Source organism: Nerophis ophidion, linkage group LG07, assembly GCF_033978795.1.
Source record: "Nerophis ophidion isolate RoL-2023_Sa linkage group LG07, RoL_Noph_v1.0, whole genome shotgun sequence".
NCBI classification, from domain to species: domain Eukaryota; kingdom Metazoa; phylum Chordata; class Actinopteri; order Syngnathiformes; family Syngnathidae; genus Nerophis; species Nerophis ophidion.
In genome coordinates, this window is record NC_084617.1 from 28,362,237 (window position 1) to 28,383,632 (window position 21,396).

The 21,396-nt window shown below is 37.7% G+C and overlaps 1 protein-coding gene across 3 annotated transcripts in view; it reads left to right on the forward strand.

Annotated features, from left to right (window-relative positions):
• The window catches only part of grin2aa (glutamate receptor, ionotropic, N-methyl D-aspartate 2A, a), a 472,867-nt gene that overhangs the window by 398,619 nt on the left and 52,852 nt on the right, over nucleotides 1-21,396 (forward strand). For all 3 annotated transcript variants that reach the window (XM_061905858.1, XM_061905859.1, XM_061905856.1), the window contains one exon: nucleotides 12,579-12,739. In XM_061905858.1, the coding sequence (XP_061761842.1) occupies nucleotides 12,579-12,739 (161 nt within the window). The remainder of the gene's footprint in view (nucleotides 1-12,578; nucleotides 12,740-21,396) is intronic.

Below are 21,396 nucleotides of genomic sequence, written 5' to 3' on the forward strand. Positions count from 1 at the left end.
TGAAAAAACACAAGTAATGCAAAAAAAAAACAACATGGCATTTACTTTGTAATATCAAAAGAAAACACAAAGCAGTTTCGGTAATGAAGATGAAGTCTAATAAACAAGCTTTTTTCTTTTTCAATGCCTCCATCGTGTTTCAGTACAACAGTTTGGCCAAAACAAACAAAAAAATAAAAAATAAATAGAGTGATACCTCTCACGTCGAATACACAATATTTACAGCCTTTGTTCACTTCAATGAGATGACAAAACATTTGAGGTAGTATTGATGTTATTTAAACACTGATGCAGTTTGCAGTAAAATAAAGGACGAGTGAACATTTAAGTAAACAAACTAAAGACTTTATAAATAAGTTGTGACAAAATTCAAGACACATCACCAGCTGCATGCTTCCTTATCTCATTAACTCTCAGTCGAAGCAGCTGTTGAACGCTGTATTGATAAAATTAAAGCAACATTAATTAGTTTTTTCCTTCCCTGTATACTTTTAGTGTGGGGACAAGTGTGTCTGTCTCCAATATTGTCCACACCTGTCTCCATCCAAACACAGCAGCGCGCTCTCAAACAAACACCATAAAGTGAGGGAAAAATACGTTAAACCAAGATCTTGGCTCCGTTTACTCCAACGGGAAATCTCCGCTGCAAACTCTGTGTGGCTTGTTCTCCAGGATTATCAAGCCAAACGACGCAAGTATTTATGCACCTGATTTAGTGTTGCTTAAAATGCATTGATAAGTGATGTTTTTGTGTAATTAAAAACTTAGACGGTATTACTAACCATCAGGAATTTTATCGCAAATACCGTATTTCCTTGAATTGCCGCCGGGGCGCTAATTAATTTAAAACCTCTTCTCACTCCTGCGCTTACCAAAGGCATGCGGTAAAAGTAAGCATGCGCTAATTATTTTAAAACCTCTTCTCACTACGGCACTTACCAAAGGTATGCAGTAAAAATTTGAGTGTGATGTAAGCTTGGACCTTAAATCCTACTGAATAACTCATAATCTTCTTCCCTTTATGCGATTTCAAATTACCGGTATTGAAATCAGCCTCCTCCATTTTGAAAATGATGACAGGGGAAGTGTAACTTGTGACTTTACGAGTTTGACCAGGCGGTAATACTAAGCATGCGCTAATTATTTTACGAAGCGAGTTTGACCCGGCAGTAATTCAAGGCAGGCGCATACTATATGCCCTGCAGCAATTCAAGGAAATACGGTAGTCACTATACCGTTTACTGTTACATCCATCGTCCATTAACAAGTAAAAAGTCAAGTGTGGTCACGGACTGTTTTTGCCGCAAATGTTTGTAAATTTTTTAGGGATTTACGACAAATAACAATGGCGGTCACGGCAGTTGCCGTGGTTCCTGTGCCAATTCTATAATTAGCTACATTTCTCCATAAAATAGACATATTTTAATTACTTTCTTACCTATACAGCAAATAGGGGAGTCCACTTCAACAATACCATTTGCCGATTTGGAAAGAAAAAAATTGTTTTATTTATTCTTAAATCGTTTCATCTATTCTTAAATTGATTTTGATTTGTTTTTAATTGATAAAGGATCGTTACAAATAAGAATCGTGATTTATTTGAAAATCAATTGGGGGTTTTTGACAAGCCCATTTTTGGTGTTTTATAACAAACATTTATTTTTGATGATAAAGTCTCATTTTTATTGCAACATTTAAAAATTAGCTGATTGGGATGACTGTTGTCCAGTTGTTACAATTTGTGTTATCACATTTCTGAGTCTCATTTGCAAGTATGACAATAATTTGCATCGCAGTAGTGTACAGTTTATGGTGTGTTGCTTTCTGTTGCACCCTAAAGAGTGTTAATACTGTAAGTATCGTACTTATTACACACTAGCTGTTGGACTGTAGCGTGTATCTTAGTTGTAGTTGTCATTAAAAAATCTGGAGGTGTTGAAATTGCTAATGCTAATCAGTTGCATGCCAATAGCAAAGCCTATGTATATTAGCATCAGGTTAGTGGATTCTGGAAAAAGTGGAGCCTTACTTTACTTAGGAGTGTTTTTTGTCAATTTTTTGGCTTTAAAAAATGCAACATCACCTCGGGGTGATTTAGCTGAGTCTGCTCTCAGTGCTGCTGGAGTGATCACCAAATGTTGATTTGCAATTTGGCAACCGGGCGTGACGTCACCCGCAACCCAGGTACCGAAACATGGCACCGTTGGTTTTGACATGAATCGGTGCCCAAAAGTACATATTTCAATGCACATACCACCATTTAATGGTCAATTATCGGAAACAAACATTCAAAATCCCAATAACTGAGCCAAATTGTATCAAAAGCTAATATTGTATTTTTTAACGCCAACAAAGAAATTGACGCAAAAGACATTCCAACGTAAGTAAAGTAAGACTCCAATTTTCCCAAAATGCGCTAGCTTGATGCTAATTTACATTAGATGTGCTATTGACATACTACCCATTAGCATTAGTGATTTTACATGGCGATTTACAACGAGTTAAAATCTTGATCCGTCTCTTTGCCATACTTGCCAACAACTGCGGTTTTACCATAATGAGTAAGGTTTTGGATAATTTATTGCGGTTTGCAGCTGCAGTGGTAAAAACTACGGCTGTCCATTAACATTGATTAACTTAAAAATCCAAGCTGCGTAGCTTAACTACATTTTGCAGTAGCTTGGCAGTAGCCTTGTTACTTTTTAAAGAAGTAGTGATTTCCATAGCTTAGCTATTTTTAGACCCATGTAGCGGTTAGCTAAGCTACATGCTAGTGTATTGTGGATTGGTTGGTTTATGTATAAGAACATCCTTGATTGGTTGGTTGGTTTGCTATGATTAGTCACGATTGGTTTAAATTCAGGCAAAACATTAGGGACAGGCCAATCAGAGGCATGATAGGGTGGGTCATTAAACCAGGAAGGGACATAACAATAGACATCCCAAATGACGACGAGAGATTCGGGGAAGAGAAGAGGGATTTTTCATTGCTACATATAATTTTCATTGGTGTTTTACATCAAGATAGTCTTTGAATTTGTTCATTATTTCTACTGTTTATATTTTGACATTGAACCATTTTGAAACATAAACAACATGACTGCAAGATATTTGTTTTTTCATGCTTTAAATCAGAAATGGCTATTCAGCCAGAGGAAGTTAGCAAATAGAATAAACATTGTAATGGACTCTTTATATTTTTTTCACTTGGACCAGATAGAAGTGGAGAGGGAGTCAAAGAGACAGAAGTCTGCTATAAAATCCAAGGCAGAATCCACTAAAGCAGAAACAAAAAGGAAAATGCAAGCTGCTCAGAAATTTTCCAGGAAGGCTCATGTGTGAGCCACCGAAGCAAAAATGCCAAAGTAATGTGTGAATGAAGCAAAGTAATGTGGAGACAATGTAAATAACTAGATGAACCATCTGTGGCTGTGAAGTGTACACTAGTAAGGTTGTAAATACTGTATAGAGTATGCTAACCCATGTGGTTCCTGTGGATGTGAACACAAGTTGTAATTACTTTAGTGAATAAATAACATAGTGACTGTAACAGACATAATAATGTGTATATAATGTAAATAACTAGATGAATCATATGTGGCTGTAAAGTGAACACTAGTAAGGTTGCAAGTATTGTCTAGAGCAGGGGTAGGGAACCTATGGCTCGCGAGCCAGATGTGGCTCTTTTGATGACTGCATCTGGCTCTCGGATAAATCTGAGCTGACATTGCTTAACAAGATAAGTAATGAATAATTTCACTTGTAATCACAGTGTTAAAAATAACGTTCAAAATATAAAACATTCATTTTTAATCCATCCATTCATTTTCTACTGCACCTGTTGAAGAAGTTGCAAATGGTAAGAAGTTATTTATTTATTATTGGTTAATGTGGGGCTAGCAATCCTGGGGGTTCTTCAGACCACCAAGCACCGACATGAGAGCCTGTTTCAGGGTTTAAATATTGTTTTATTTTTAAATAAGACTCTCAGTTGCTTTCCAGCAATTGTCTTTTTCTCTTTCCTTCTCGCTCGCGCTCCGGCTCCAGCCCCAACCCCGTCTCTCTTCCTGGCTGCTGCGTATAACAGAGCGACAGGTGATTAGATAACAAGGCCCAGGTGGGCCTTCTATGTTCCTGGTACACCCCGCTTCGCTGCAGGCCCGCATGCCACGCCCCCTCCACATTTAGCTTCAGAATATAAATATGTTATTACAAAAAATAAGAGACCTGTTATACTCTACAAATGTTGGTCTTACTTCAAAATGCACGCGTTTAGTTGTGTTCAGTGTTGAAAAAAAATTATACGGCTCTTACGGAAATACATTTTGAAAATATTTGGATTTTTGGCTCTCTCAGCCAAAAAGGTTCCTGACCCCTGGTGTAGAGTAAATAATTCATGTGGTTTCTGTGGATGTGAACACAAGTTGTAATTACTGTTGTGAATGTTTTTGATTGATTGATTAATTGATACATTTTATCAGTAGATTGTGCAGTTCAGTACATATTCCGTACAATTGACCACTAAATGGTAACATCCGAATAAGTTTTTCAACTTGTTTAAGTCGGGGTCCACGTTAATCAATTCATGGTACAAATATATACTATCAGCATAATACAGTCATCACACAAGTTAATCATCATAGTATATACATTGAATTATTTACATTATTTACAATCCGGGGGGTGGGATGTGGAACTTTGCTGGATATCAGTACTTCAGTCATCAACAATTGCATCAACAGAGAAATGGACATTGAAACAGTGTAGGTCGTACAGCGAGCAGAGAACATAGTGAGTTCAGATAGCATAAGAACAAGTAAATACATTAGAAGTGCATTTGATTATTTACATTAGGTTATTTATAATCCAGGGAGATGGGATGTGAATGGAGGAGGGTGTTAGTAAAGGGTTAAAGTTGCCTGGAGGTGTTGTTTTAGAGCGGTTTTGAAGGAATATAGAGATGCACTTACATTTACACCTGTTGGGAGTGCATTCCACATTGATGTGGCATAGAAAGAGAATGAGTTTGGACCTTTGTTGGATCGAATCTGGGTTTAACGTGGTTTGTGGAGCTCCCCCTTGTGTTGTGGTTATGGCGGTCATTTACGTTAAGGAAGTAGTTTGACATGTACTTCGGTATCAGGGAGGTGTAGCGGATTTTATAGACTAGGCTCAGTGCAAGTTGTTTTACTCTGTCCTCCACCCTGAGCCAGCCCACTTCGGAGAAGTGGGTTGGAGTGAGGTGTGATCTGGGGTGGAGGTCTAAGATGTTCTGAGATGTTTGGAGTCTAGATTTGAGGGTTTTGGAGGTGCTGGGGTACTAGGAGGTGCAAGTGTAATCGAAAAAGGGCTGAATGAGATTTCCCGCTAGAATTTTCAAGGTGCTTTTGTTGACCAGATTCTGTAGAGGAATCTCGTTCCTTGGTTGACCTTTTTGATTACCTTGGTTGCCATTTTATCACAGGAAAGATTAGCCTCTAGAATGGAACCTAGGTAGGGGATCTCATCTTTCCTGGTGATAATGTCACCCACTTTTATAGGGAAGTCACTGACTTTCTTAAGGTTGATATGGGACCCAAATAGGATGGTTTCCATTTTACCCAAGTGTATGGATAGCTTGTTGTCAGCGAGCCAGGTGCAAATATTAAGGAGTTCAGCACTGAGAATTTGTTCCACCTGTGACTTGTCCACGCCAATTTACAAGCTGGGCCGAGTCATCCGCAAACAGGAACAATTCACAGTCGCATACTGATGGCATGTCCTTTACGTATATTAGGAACAGTAAAGGTCCTAGTATACTGCCTTGGGGGACTCCACTAAATAACATAGTGAATGAAACCGACATAGCAATGTGTAAATGATGTCAATAACTAGGTCAGGGATTGGCAACCCGCGGCTCCGGAGCCGCATGCGGCTCTTGGATCACTCTGATGCAGCTCAACTGCATACTTGCCGACCGCCCCATTTTTCCGGGAGGTTTTCCATATTTCAGTGCCTCTCCCAGAAATCTACCCAGGATAACATTCTCAGATTTTCACCCCGACAACAATATTGAGGGCGTGCCGTGATGGCAATGCCTTAAACGTCCACTCGACCATGTCGTCACCTCCGCCTTAATACTTTGGTATCTGAGTGCCGGCCCGCCACATCTAGATTGCGGCTGCTGACTCAGCATGCAAGCGACTGCGAGGCATACTTGTTCAACAGCCATACAGGGTACACTGAGGGTTGTGATATAAACAACTTTAACACTCTTACTAATATGCGCCACGCTGTGAACCCACATCAAACAAGAATGACAAACACATTTCTGTAGAACATCCGCACTGTAACACAACATAAACACAACAGAACAAATACCCAGAATCCAATGCATCCCTAACTCTTCCGGCTACATTATACACCCCCACTAGTACTAACCACATGGGTTAGGCTACTGCCACACAAGTAGTAACAACCTTAGGCTAGTTTCACAAGTGCTGAACAGCCATAGTATGGTTCGTATTGTTATTGTGTCAATAACAATACGAACCATCTGTGGCTGTGAAGTGAACACTAGTAAGGTTGTATATACTGTATGGAGTAGGCTAACCCATGTGGTTCCTGTGGATTCAAACACAAGTTTCAATCAGTGTAGTGACTAAATAACACTGCCTGAAACAGACATAATAATGGGTAAATAATGTCAATAACTATATGAACCATATGTGGGTGTGAAGGGAACACTAGTAAGGTTGTAAATATTGTATTGCGTAGGCTAACCCATGTAGTTCCTGTGGATATGAACACAAGTTGTAATTACTGCAGTGGTAGGTCGTCACGGCCAGCAAGGTCTTCTCGGCTGGCCTAACATAACCAGAAATCATGATCATAAGTAAAGATACATATTTTTTTAAATGTACTTTCCCTAAATATCTAAAAGTATTCATATTTTCTTCATGTCATACAATGCTCCTTTCAGTGCTGTTGTTTTTAGTTTTAGTTTGTATCCAATCAGAATTCAGCTAGCTTATGTTGCCATGCTGTACGAAATCTTCCGGAGCCTTCAGAATCAACAATGCGGGCGTCCATGCACTGTAAGTAAACGGGGACAGACAGTTGATAGACAGTTGCGATAGCCATTCAGATCAAAAGTTGTTGTGAGTAAGTCCCTCTAGCTGGCCTATGGTTGAACGTGACATTTACGGGTCCTGCGATTGGATACTCATCGGGACCGCAAGCTGATCAATTTGAGAACACACAGAGTTGAGACAGTTGAGATAGCCAATCAGATCAGACGTTGTTGACAGTTGCCTATCTAGGTAGCCTGATGTTAATTAGACTGTGATTGACTACTCACTTGTCATTCCAAAGTGAGTTTCCATTCACAAGTTACACTTTAGCAGGAAGCGGGAAGTGTTGCGCCGTAACCAGACCGGGATAGCAGAGAAAGAGAACAAAACGTTGATTAGGTGGCATATATATTGTAGCATCCCGGAAGAGTTGGTGTTGCAGGGAATTCTGGGAATTTGTTCTGTTGTGTTTTTGTTGTGTTTTTGTTGTGTTGCGGTACAAACATTCTCCCGAAATGTGTTTGTCATTGTTGTTTAGTGTGGTTTTACCATATGGCACATATTTATAACAGTGTTGGCGTTGTTCATACGGCCACTCTTAGTGTGACATGTATGGCTGTTGACTAAGTTTGACCTTCATTCACATGTCTGTGTATTCAAAATGAATAGGATTATTAAAAATGGCATTGATCGGGCGGAGTGATATCATTTCTTGCCATCTTCAGCTAAATATCATTATCATCCCAGTCAACTATCTGCAAGGCCATTTTCTAGAAGGATAATTAAAGAGACATTAAATCTTGTGAAACGATGTCGGCCAACCCCGGAGGCTAGCTCAGCTGTTCTGGCGATTAAATGGGAAAATGCTCACCATTTCCACTCGAATTAGCCGACGACGAGGGGTTCCACTGGCTCAATCGGCGTCAAATAGGTCTTACAAATTGTGAGTTCAAATATTTTATTTTTTCACGTTTAATATGTTTTATGCAATTTTTATTTTGACAGTACCGCATATGATATGTTTTAATTGCTGATGTGTTTTAATTGATTTTTAAATGTGTCAGAAAAGGCCCTGCGATGAGGTGGCGACTTGTCCAGGGTGTACCCCGCCTTACGCCCGATTGTAGCTGAGATAGGTGCCAGCACCCCCCCGCGACCCCAAAAGGGAATAAGCGGTAGAAAATGGATGGATGGATGTGCCAGAAAATAACACGTTTTGGACACTGTTGAGGTGATTCAATACACAGGAGGGCGTTAATGTGTTCCTTTATAGTATTTCTCCAGCAAAGGTCATGTGGTGACATCAATTATGGTATTTTGAGAGGTAATCATTGAAGTCGGATACCACTGAAGGCCGAGGTGGGAAAGGCACGGCCCGCCACTGAATTACTGTAGTGACTAAATAACAGAGACTGAAAAAGGCATAGTGATTAATTTGGATGCATGAGGTATGTATTTATCAGGGTTTGTACGGGTGCTTAAAAACCTTGAAAATGTGTGGATTTTAATGTTGTGTTTTTCAAGTTTTGAAAAATGCTTGAATCTTGGGTGAAGTGCTTGTAAATGCTTGTAAATGTTCATCATATTTCTCAGCAGTCAGTCTCAATGGGCTAATTATTAAATGGACAAAAAATAAGATAAGTCTCCTTAAAAATTAAAGCTACATGTTTAATCAGTTGGCTTTGCACAAGCCCTTACACTAGGTTGTTGTCATGCCAGAGTCGTATATACGGCTCTGTCGCCCCCAAGAGGACAGTAGTGCATCGGTCCATCATGTTGTCGTTTTAATGAACATTAGATGGAAAATTACGAATACAAACTTTGGATACAATGTGGACCAAATCCACATGTAGCCTGCTGCAAAGAATGCAAAAAAGGAAATCCGGCTTTTCGCTATGGGAGAGTCAGCTCTCTCGAGTCATATGAAAGGTAAGCCACAGGGATTACTAGCCCTACAAGTTAACTAATGTTAGCAACATTTTTGTTTGCTAACCTATTGGTGCATGCAAAACCTGAACTGGGAAATCAGCGCGAGATTACATGTTAATTACAGACAGTTTTTAGGAGCTATGAAAGAAAAAAAGCAAGCGTTTGTCAATGATAAATTATAATGTTAAGAACTTTCCTCAACTAAAAATTGATTTGTTATCATAGCCACAGTTATAAGGCTAGGATATGCTTAATAAAAGGTGACTGAGGTGTTGTGAAACAAACACAATATTTTCCTTTAATTTATTATCCTTATGTTAATGTGGAACTGTTTAATTAATAAATGAGTGAAATTGACTGTGACCGTCTCTTGCTGTTGTGCGGGTTCTCAGGACCACCAAGAAAGGACATTATGGCGCAGGTTTGACCCACTTTTGTTTTTCAATAATAAAAAGTCTGTCAGGGTTGCTTTTCAGCCTTGCCGTCTCCTGCTTCCTCTGCCGCTCCTCCTTTTCAGTCGCGTGCGTCTTCGTCTTCCTGTGGCTCTCTTGTTCGCGTTCAGCATCCGCTTCCTTCTGGCTCCTTCTCTCTCCGTCTCTCCCCCCTGGCCTTTACGGCCGCTGCCCTTTTATACAGTGCGAGAGGAGATTTAAATTGTGCCCAGCTGGGCGACCCACGCACCTGATAATATTTGCGGGGTTGATTCCGGCGTACCCCGCCTCACTGCTTGCTCGCAGTCCACGCCTCCTCCCCGCCATCTTGAGCTGGGCTCCGGTGTGCCCTGCCTCGCTGCCGGACTGCCGGCCACGCCTCTTCGCCGCCATCTTGGGCCGGGCTCCGGCGTGCCCTGCCTCGCTGTCGGACTGCCGGCTCCGCCTCTCCACATTGACATTTTGAGGATTTATATTACATTATGCAGTTTACAAGCACAAATACGGTGTGGAACAATCTGTGCTGTTCGATGTCATTTAGTGCTGTGAGTAAGAAAAAGAACAAGACATTTTAAAAACATCACAAATGAAGACACATTTGCAAACACTAATGCGAGTGAATAGTCTACAGAAACACTACTTAATTTTCTAGGCCCCATTCAGTTAATGATAACTGCTGGTTCAATGTTAGGCTCAGGTTTTAGCAGATTTTCCCTATTTTTCCTACAGACAGCATTTGGTGACCTCAAACAACAAGGCTACGTATTGATTCACACTGTTTTTTTTACCTTTTGAAGGGTTCTGGAATAACTGGAAAATTGATCTTGAAAGTCCTTAAAAAGTCCTTGAATTTGGCCATGGAAAATGTGTACGAACCTTGATTTATGTCAACTCTGTTGATCATTTCTCAATTCTTTAAACACTAAAACATCTTTAAATTGTGCTTTTTTTTGCCAATAATTTGCATTTTCAATTGCTGAAAAACCAGGAGCTTCAGTGGGAGTTTCACTCCTTGTCTTCCCACCAGGGCACCGCGGAACCCTGGCTTATTTTCAGTCTTTTTCATTAAATTCAAATTACATGCCTGATAATGGAAAACAATGCATTTTATTAACACACACAAAAGTACAGAATATTAATACCGGTATAGATTCCCAGGTACACAGTACGCATCCCACCTTCCAACAACGGTTTAATTGAAAGGGATTAAATTATTTTGTAACAAAAAAAAAACTGTATTTAAAATATGTTTTATTGCAGTTATTGTTGCGATCCGCTGCACGGATCGTTTGTCATTTAGATTTCTGAGTTTGTTTGTGCACTTCCTGATTTGTTTCTGTCGCCATGGTTGCATATTTGTTTCACCTGTTCCTTGTTTCCAGACTCTAAGGTGCTTGTTGATTACCATCCTTATTTAAGCCTGCATTTTCTGTTACTCGCTCTCTGATCCTAATGTGGCGATCGCGAGGCATGGTGGTTAAGGTGCTTTTTCCAGGATGCAGTTCAGACTCGGACACAGCGTAAAGGTAAGAACAGTTGATTTATTAAATTAAAACAGACTAAGAAACAGAAACACTGGAGCTACAGTTATTATTCAACCCTCACACAATTTTGGTGTTTTAGCAAGTTGGACATTTATTCCGTATTTTGTTTATATGTTTCGTCCCAGACAATAAGGCGCGCACTACGAGATGGAGGCCTCCATGCCAGAACTCCCAGGCGCTCCCCACTTCTGACTACCAGTCACAAGAAAATAGACTCCAGTATGCCAAAAATCATCTGGACAAACCCCAGATGTTTTTTGGGAAACTGTTCTATGGAGTGATGAGACAAAACTGCAACTCTTTGGGCCTATGAATCAACGTTATGTCTGGAGGATAAAAAATGAAGCTCACAAAGAGAAGAACACCTTGCCTACTGTTAACCATGGTGGGGGGTCAATCATGCTCTGGGGCTGTTTCTCTGCCTCAGGTACCGGGAATCTCCAGCGCGTTCAAGGCATTATGAATTCTATTTCTTACCAGGATATATTAGCCTCAAATGTCATGAAGTCAGTGACGAAGCTGAGGCTTGGGAGACGTTGGACCTTCCAACAGGACAACGATCCCAAGCATACCTCCAAATCAACATCAGAGTGGTTGCATAAGAAGGGCTGGAAGACTCTGGAGTGGCCTTTACAGTCGCCAGACCTAAATCCTATAGAAAACCTGTGGTGGGACTTGAAGAAGGCCGTTGCAGCACGCAAGCCCAAGAATATGAATGAACAGAAGGCCTTTGCCCAAGAGGAATGGGCTAAAATACCTGTAGATCGTTGCAAGAAGCTTGTGTCCGGTTATCTATCACGTTTGAAGGATGTAATTACTGCCAAAGGGTGTTCTACTAAGTACTAAAGATGCACGTAACTAGGGGGTTGAATCATTTTGTCAATGAGATATTAAGAAAAATTTCCTTTTTTGGTATTTTGTAAAATACAGTCCATCCATCTATCCATTTTCTACCGCTTATTCCCTTTCGGGGTCGCGGGGGGCGCTGGCGCCTATCTCAGCTACAATCGGTGTTACAGTTTATGTTGCATTTGTCCATTTGACACATCTTTATTTGATATGACTATAAACAAAATACGGAATAAATGTCCCACTTGCTAAAACACCAAAATTGTGTGGGGGTTGAATAATTTTGATCACAACTGTAAGTAGAAAAGACAAACCTAAAGCGCTAGCACGGAGGCTTGGGAACTAACCACAGGAATAGCGTGGAAGCTAACAAGTACAAAACAGGATTACCAAAGTCGGGAGAATGCATCATCATTGTTGTGGGAAACAAGCCTAGCGATCGCCACATTAGGATCAGAGAGCGAGTAACAGAAAATGCAGGCTTAAATAAGAATGGTAATCAACAAGCAGCTGAGAGTCCGGAAACAAGGAACAGGTGAAACAAATATGCAACCATGGCGGCAGAAACAAATCAGGAAGTGCACAAACAAACTCAAATATCTAAATGACAAATGATCCGTGCAGCGGATCGCAACAGTTATGTAGTTTAAATACACACAGAGCCAGGCTAAATTAACTACTTAAGCCACACAAAATGATGCAGTGTAAAGTATGTTGACGTTTGTTGAACCTACTTATTAACCTTTCATTTCTTCTATCCCTCTCTCCCACAGTTTCAGAACCCGTACGCTTACTCGCCTCCATTCCGCTTCGGCACCGTCCCAAATGGGTCCACTGAAAGGAACATCAGGAAGAACTACCCTTCCATGCACCAGTACATGGTGAAGTATCACCAAACGGGAGTTGTGGATGCACTTGTCAGCCTCAAATCTGGGTATGGAGTGTGTGTGTGTGTGTGTGTGTGTGTGTGTGTGTGTGTGTGTGTGTGTGTGTGTGTGTGTGCGTGTGTGTGTGTGTGTGTGTGTGTGTGTGTGTGTGAGATCTCTTTGTCACAACCGGGGCCTCAGTTCCCCTCAGTGTTGATATACAGTCGCGATCAAAAGTTTATATACACTTGTAAAGAACATAATGTCATGGCTGTCTTGAGTTTCCAATCATTTCTACAACTCTTATTTTTTTGTGATAGAGTGATTGGAGCACATACTTGTTGGTCACAAAAAATATTCATGAAGTTTGTGTTATGATCCGCCTCCCGGATCATATATGGTTTTGGGTTTTGAGTCTTTTGTATTTCTTGTTTATTGTTTGACTCTTCCGATTATTAGTTTGTGCACTTACTTGTTTGTTGTTGTCACCGTGGGTTCTGATTTGTCCCACCTGCCTTTGTTAGCACACCTGCTTTCCATTAGAGACTCTATTTAACCTGACTGTTTAATTTACTTTTCCTCGTCTCGTCGAGTTTGCTACGCGCAATCGGTGACTTCGTGGACTCCTTACTCTGGTAAAACACTGTTTTGGTACTCGCTAGCTTCCAAGCTTAACCTCTCGTGTTTTCTAGCTCATATGCTAGTTCTTTGTTTTACCTGTCGTGCTTCATGCAAATGTTTTGTTTGTTTCCTAAGCTCACACGCTAGTATCTTTGCTTGCCTTTTCTGCCTTAGAACCAGTGGTTATGTTCTTAGCCTGTTATGAGTTTTAAAAAAATCATTATTTATTACCTGTACGCTGTGTCCGAGCCCGATGTGCATCTTGAAAGAAGCACTACTCACATCACGATGCCTCGAAGACGCCACAGTTTGCTTTTTTTATGACTTTATTATGGCTCTACTGACAATGTGAGCAAATCTGCTTGGTCAAAAGTATACATACAGCAATGTTAATATTTGGTTTCATGTCCCTTGGCAAGTTTCACTGCAATAAGACACTTTTGGTAGCCATCCACAAGCTTCTGCTTGAATTTTGAGAACTTTTGACTCAGTAGATTTGGTCACATTTTCAGTAGACCTACAATAAATTCATTAAAGAACCAAACTTCAGCAATTTTTTTGTGACCAACAAGTATATGCTCCAATCACTCTATCACAACAAAAAAAGGGTTTTAGAAAGTATTGGAGACTTAAGACAGCCATGACATTATGTTCTTTACAAGTGTATGTAAACTTTTGATCACGACTGTATAAAAAACATTTACAGAATGTCCACAAACGTGATAAAAATGGAATCACTACACTTATTCAGTCCCTCCAGGAATACACAATGTTGCATAGTTTGCCAGGATTCGTTAAACATTTTGACCAATCAGTGCCATTTTTGCCAATTTGTCCTTGTGCAGCATTCTAACGCACACGTCAACTGTCAAATTAAATGTTTGTGTAGACGAAGCAGAAACAGCAAAGTGTAACAAAATATCAACTATCGATCAAATGTCCTCCACCTCAGAATGACTTCCTATTCCTGTCTTTGGCGCTATGCCTTTTGGGTAATGTAGTATATAAACATTTGGCAATGTTTCATGAATTAATATTAGGGCTGTCAAAAGTAACGACTTAACTCCTGTGATTATTCATAAAAAGATATTGCATTAATTATGCATAGTCGATCACAACATTTATTATTGGTCCTTTCTTATATTTTAGTCAAGTCATTTACCAAAGGTAAACATGCTAGGCTATAGACTACTAGGAGTTAGCGGCTACACAACAGCTAAGCCCACAAGCTACACATATGTAACACGGTTCCTTAACACAGTTAATCTAAAATATTTTCTGCTACGTCCCCTTCAGGAACAACAACACATTTCAAACCCCCCTCATTCTCTGCAGCAACCTTAAATAGTATAATTTGTCTATACAATTGTTATAAGTACACCTCTGCATTACCTTGTGTCCTTATTTATTGTTAATGAGGAAACTTTTTAATAAAGTCATCCTTTGTTGTGGTTGATTTATATATATATATTGTAGCTGAGATAGGCGCCAGCGCCCCCCGCGACCCCAAAAGGGAATAAGCGGTAGAAAATGGATGAATGGAGATATATATATATATATATATATATATATATATATATATATATATATATACATATATATATATATGTATATATATCAACCACAACAAAGGACGACTTTAGTAAAAAGTTATATATATATATATATATATATATATATATATATATATATATATATATATATATATCAACCACAACAAAGGACGACTTTAGTAAAAAGTTATATATATATATATATATATATATATATATATATATATTTATATATATACATATATATATATATACATATATATAACTTTATATATATATATATACATATATATATATATATATATATATATATATATATATATATATATATATATACATATATATATATATATATATATATATATATATATATATAAACCACAACAAAGGATGTCTTTATTATTATTATTTTTTTTAGTCTGTAACAGAAAAGGATTTCCCTGAAATAAAAAATAAATAAATCCATATTTCAATTACAAAAATGTTTTGACCGACTTGAACCATCTGATACTGAAAATTGTAATTAAATGAACAAATTCAAATTGATCAGCAACAGTAACTCAGGAGCAAATATATAAAACACTTCAACCTACAAAACAAAAAATTTAATATAACCTTTTGTGCTGATTGTTTTTTTTTTTACCAATTTTTGAAAAAATGAATGATGCGCAATTAAGTAAAGTATTTAAATAAAAATGTTTTCTAAATCACATTCTGACAATGAAATGACATTTGTGTGTAAATGTTGGAGTGTTGTTTAAAGGTAATTTAAATTTTGCATGATTGATTAATCAAGATCAATCCAAATGCAAAGGTGTGATTATTTAATTAAAATAAATGATCTTCTGTCAGCGTTGATGTGTATCATTTAGTACTGTCCAACTGATAGTATTTTTTTAAATATTTTTAATCCGGTTACATTTTTTATCAAATTAATCCCACTTTCACATTTTGATTAATCATGATTAATTGCAGTAAATTACTTGCATGCTTAAGTAAATCATACAAAACAATAATTAGACATACATATAAACGTATACTATTACACAGGAACATTTTTATTTTTAATTTTTTTACTTCAATGCAGGTCAATTACTTGCTAAAAATGTGATTACAGTTGTATCTTAAGTACATTTAGGATTTATTTTGAACTGAAACATACCAGTGAGCACACCTCATCTTTGCACTGACATGCATTGACCTGATCACCGGTATTTAAGCCACACCCACTACATTTTTCCATATATAAGTCGCACATATATATGTTGTGAAATGAGCTATTTACACGGAAATATTGTGTAAATGTTTATTTACATGCCTTAATTGTTTCCATACAGTGTCTGTAACATGGCAGTAAAATGGCTGATCAAACAAAACAGAAGTTATCTGCGGAAGCTAGCTCTCCAATCAGCTAAACTCCACCGTAGTGTTTTGGTGCATTTACTGAGGAACTTGTGAAACTGAAACAATTAAAAAAATAATGTCATTTTAAGTTAATAATACAAACATAGACACTTGTAAACGTGTTAGTGGAGTAGCTAATACTAAGGACGCTAGCTTAATTTTAAACGTTACGACAGCACATACAAATATGCATGAAAACACTCCTTCAGACATCACATATGGGATACTTTAATAAGTAAGAATTGTTTTAGTTATATTGTAAAACAATAAATGTTGTTTGGAGTGATGAATGAAGAATCCTTATGAGTAGAAACGCTTTGGACGACTAGAAAATAAAACGACACTACTTCCGGTTGAAAGTATGAAATGAAAAGAATCTGCAGCGCCTGCAGTAAGCAAACTCATCCAAAAGATAGCACCATTGCACAAACAACACCACACTTATTCAATGTGTCGGATTGTTTTTTTAATAAGTGGTAGAAAATGGATAGATTGATGGATATCTATTTTTTTTTTTTTTTATGGCCGTCAGCGTTGAAAAATCAATAATCAAGCCGCACCGTTTTATAAGTGTAGAAAACGTACGAATATGCATGAAAACAGACATAACACACGGGACACTTAAGTAAGTAAGAATTGTTTTAGGTATATTGTAAAACTTACAAATGTTAAATGAAGAATCCATACGAGTAGGAACGCTATGGATGATGAGAAAACAGAATGGCACTTGTACCTCCAGTTCAAAGCATTAAACATCAGTAAACACTGTAGGCATTCAGCCAGCAGCACCTGAAGTAAGCAAACCCGTCCAAAAGATGGCGCCAAAGTACAAACAATAACACACCTTTTCAGTGTCATTGCATGTGTTTAATGAAAACTCTTTGCATAATGGCCGCCGATGAAGAACAATCCATAAATTAGCCACACCCTTTTATTAGCCGCAGGGTTCAAAGAGTAGTAAAAAGTATGTCTCTCGTGATTAACCACACAAGTTAACGCCTTAACTTTGACAGCCTTGATATTTATTTAACCTTTATTTATCCAGCATCGTTTACTTGACAAAGTGGTTGAAGTGTGATGATATTCCTTCATTGTCTCTCATTTACCAACAAAAATGCCATCCATCCATCCATTTTCTACCGCTTATTCCCTTTCGGGGTCGCGGGGGGCGCTGGCGCCTATCTCAGCTACAATGTTTTTTTTTTATATTAATTATATTTAATAATGTTTTTAACTGCCAGAACGTGCACTCGACTACTGAAATAGTCCTGGAACAGTCAAGATTGTAAACCAAATTGTGACAATTATAAATGAATATTGTTTTTATATTTATTGTATTTATACAATGTTTTTTTAATCTTTTTTTTTTTTATGTAAACTGGTTAGTTTTGATAGTTAGTTTTGATTAAAACATGGGCTTTTGTTTGCATAAAGCCTGTCTAAAATTAATTCTAAAACTTCCAGATGCAATCAGATGACTATCAAATTTTTAAAAATGCATTATTGCGGTTTATTATTGTTATTATAATATTATTAGACATGTTTAGGTTTTGCCAGGAATCTGGATAATAGGGGTGATAACCTTTTCATTTATCAGCTGAATTTTAGGAATTTTAAGGCAGTTTTCAAAACAAAAATCAGACATGTTGCATAAATGTGTACAAATGTGATAAGTGTGTTTTTTACCACCATCTAGTGTTTACTTTTAGTAGTTCTATGTGGTATAAAACAAGTAAAACATCGATCCAGTATTTCCCAATAATCCTGCACTTTTACTATTATTTTTTGTGTCCCTATCATTCACAATCCTTATGTAAAAGAAGAACACATATGTTTTTCATTTTTTAATGCATTCTAAACCATGAATAAACGTTACTAAAAGTCAGCTAACAATGGAGTCAATTGGAGTCACTCTATTCCGCCTATATAGCGCTAAAAAACAAACCTCCATCAAGGTTTAAATTTACACACTGTAAGTATATATGTAATGTAGTAACATTCATAATACTAATAATAACTCGATTATTTAAAGCATATTAATTTTACAGACACATCCCAACGTTTGCTTTCCCCTTCAAGAACAACAACAGGACTAATCATGGCAGATTTGATGAAAGACAACAAAGACTAATTTGGGACAGATGACGCCCCAGAAACGTCTATTTTAGAGCCTAAATATAAAGAGGGTGATCTACAAGTTTTAGAAGTTGTGTGCTTAACAGATGTAGCTTTAGTGAAACACTAAGCATCATGTAGCAGTATTGCTAAATGCTAAACAAGATATACAAACATAATACAACAATCACTTACTATACGGTTTCTGCTCTCACTGGGATAAAGACTTATGGGATGTTTATATCTTCCCATATACATGAAGAATAATGAAGCTGAATGCTAAAAGAGCATTTTTTTTGTCTTTTGAGTCTAAGTTGGATGTCAATGTTGACCAATTTGTTGCTCTATGTCCACAACCTTCTACTATACAGGTGAGAGGCATGATTTATCATCTAAAATGAACTTTCACCAACTCAGAGGCAATGCAGCAGCTCAGTATGTCCATATAGCTCTATGTGACTAAGATGCTGCAAAAAAAAAGTCTGTGTGCGTCACGACATGTAAATGCAGTATTGTTGGCGCTTTTTTGATGTTTTTTTCGAGGGCCTTATTATCTCCATTGTTAGCCACCTCCTACATGCCGTATTTTAGGGCTTACTTTGAGTTCGTCTAATCTGTTGCTAAACAGTTTTTCAATACTTTTAGAAAATTGTGGAAGTAGAGCTACAGGTATGTAGTTTGTAAACTGGTGTTTGTCACCAGTCTTGATAGGACTTGCTCTTTTCATTTTATCTGGGAATTTTCCTGTTTGAAACGATAGGTTGCTGATATACGTTAAAGGTTTTGAAATCTCTTCAATAACCTTTGTTATAGTTTCTATATCAATTCCGTTACAATCAGTTGAGGTCTTGGATTTACATTTTTTGGCAATATTGATTATTTCCTCTTTTCTCACACCTTTGAGGAATATACAGAGTTTGGATTTCTGTTCATAATGTCATTCAAGTGCCCAACTGACTCAGGATCTGAAATCTGGAATCTATTTTGTTCATATTTTCATTTTTTACATTTCCATCTGAGAAGTATTTAGGATAAACCTTCTTGGCACCATTTTTAGTAATGCTATTCAGGATGCCCCATGTTGCTCTCATATTGTTTTTGTTCCGGTCCAATAAATAACTGTAACATTCTTTCCTTCGTGTTCCTAGTATGCCAGTTAACTTGTTGATTTAATGTTACTGGAAAACAAGCCTTAAAACATGGCGAGTTTTGTTGCAATGTTCTTGAAAAAAGGGTGTTTTGAACAGAACCGCCACCAAAAAGCCCGCAAAATCCTGGAGGGACTGATTATTCTGACATAAACTGTTACATTTTAGAATAGTTTTAAGGTAATTTGAGTAAATTACTTGTGTTAAACTGCAGGCAAAAAATGTATGGCAACCACATTGTCATGACCCGTGTTTGTGTTTTTGTGGGTAAATGCAGGAGGTCTTGTTGTGTGTGTGTGTGTGGGTGCGTGTGTGTGTTTTTCTACCCTTCTTGAGATACCAACAAGTAAAAGTAGCTTCCTTATGAAGAGGTGTGAAAAAGTGATGACATAAATCATGGTCCCAATACAGAAAACCACTGCATCTAATAGAGAATGTCTCATTTGCACCCCTGGTGGTGAAATCTATCAAAATAAGGGTGGTCCCAAAAAAGAAGGATTTTTCAAACTGACCTTGTGTCGCTTTTAAAAGGGCTCCCCTTCTGGTCAACATATGAAATAACAAGTGTGTGTAAGACATTGAAATGCTCCCCCTCTGGCCAAACTTAATTTAAAAAATATATATATATTTATATTGAGACATACTGTAAAAACTTGAGTTAATGTCAGTGTTAGTTTGTGACGAACCCCAAGATGCAGAGACGGAGGCAGGCATTGAACAGGAAAACATGATTTAATTAAAATATTACAACAAGAACAAACCAAAGGGGTACAACCAAATGCGCGCACGAGGCGGATAACAAACTAAGGGAGCTAGCATTGCCGCTCGAAAATAAAAGGAGCTTAGCATGGAAGCTAGCAAAAACAAAAAGGGTCTAGCGTGGAAGCTAGCGGGTAGCGAGCAGGAAAACAGAAGTCGTAACGTGTAGTACAAAACAAACTGGAAGCAGGGAACAAAAAACATTGTGCTACAAACAGCAACCGAAATATAGCTTACCGCTACGCTGCAAAGACACGACACGACACGACACGACACGACAGGAGCGACAACACAGGAGTGACATCGACATGACATCGACCATAATCCAACCCTTGACTGGAAGACAAAAGCAGGTAAAAATAATAGTGGGCTGATTGACACCAGGTGTGCCCAGGTGCCTATCAGCCGCATCTGAGGGGAAACAGCGTTCAGGGAGAATCACAGGAAACAGACAAAATAAGAGCGCTGACAGGAAATACTACACACAGAGGAAACAAGGACACATGCAGAGGAAAAAACTAGAACACAAACAAACTGTCAGGGGCAAACCTGACAATTAAATCCTGAAGATTAAAAAACAATTACAAAAAAACCAAAAACTAAAAGCAGTCTTTTTCTCTCAATGTGTCGTCTTGTTTTTTTTTTATAGAAATGGGAAGAATTTCTCATATTATTTCTGTGTCTGTAATATTGCAATATTTTATCGTAAAACTATTACTTTTTTAATGCTAAATTATTACAATTTTAATGCAAAATGGCTGGATTTGTCAAAAAAAATTCAGACTTTTATCACAATATTGCCATTTTTTTGTTGTTCTTGTAAAATAGTGACATTTTAAATTAAAATGATGACTTTTTTCATACTTTTGCAAGGTAAAATTCAGATTATTTTTCTTATAATATTATCTTTTCTTATAATATCGCCAAAATTTCAACATTTTCTTATAAAATTGTGACTTTTGTCGAGTAATATTATGACTCTTTTCATAAAATTGCCAAAGTTTTAAGCTTTTCTTGTAATATTGCGACTGTTATTGAAAAAATTCCAACTTTTGTCATAATAATGCACAAATGTTCAGTTTTTCTTGTAAAAATTTGACTTGCCTTGAGTAAAATGACGACTTT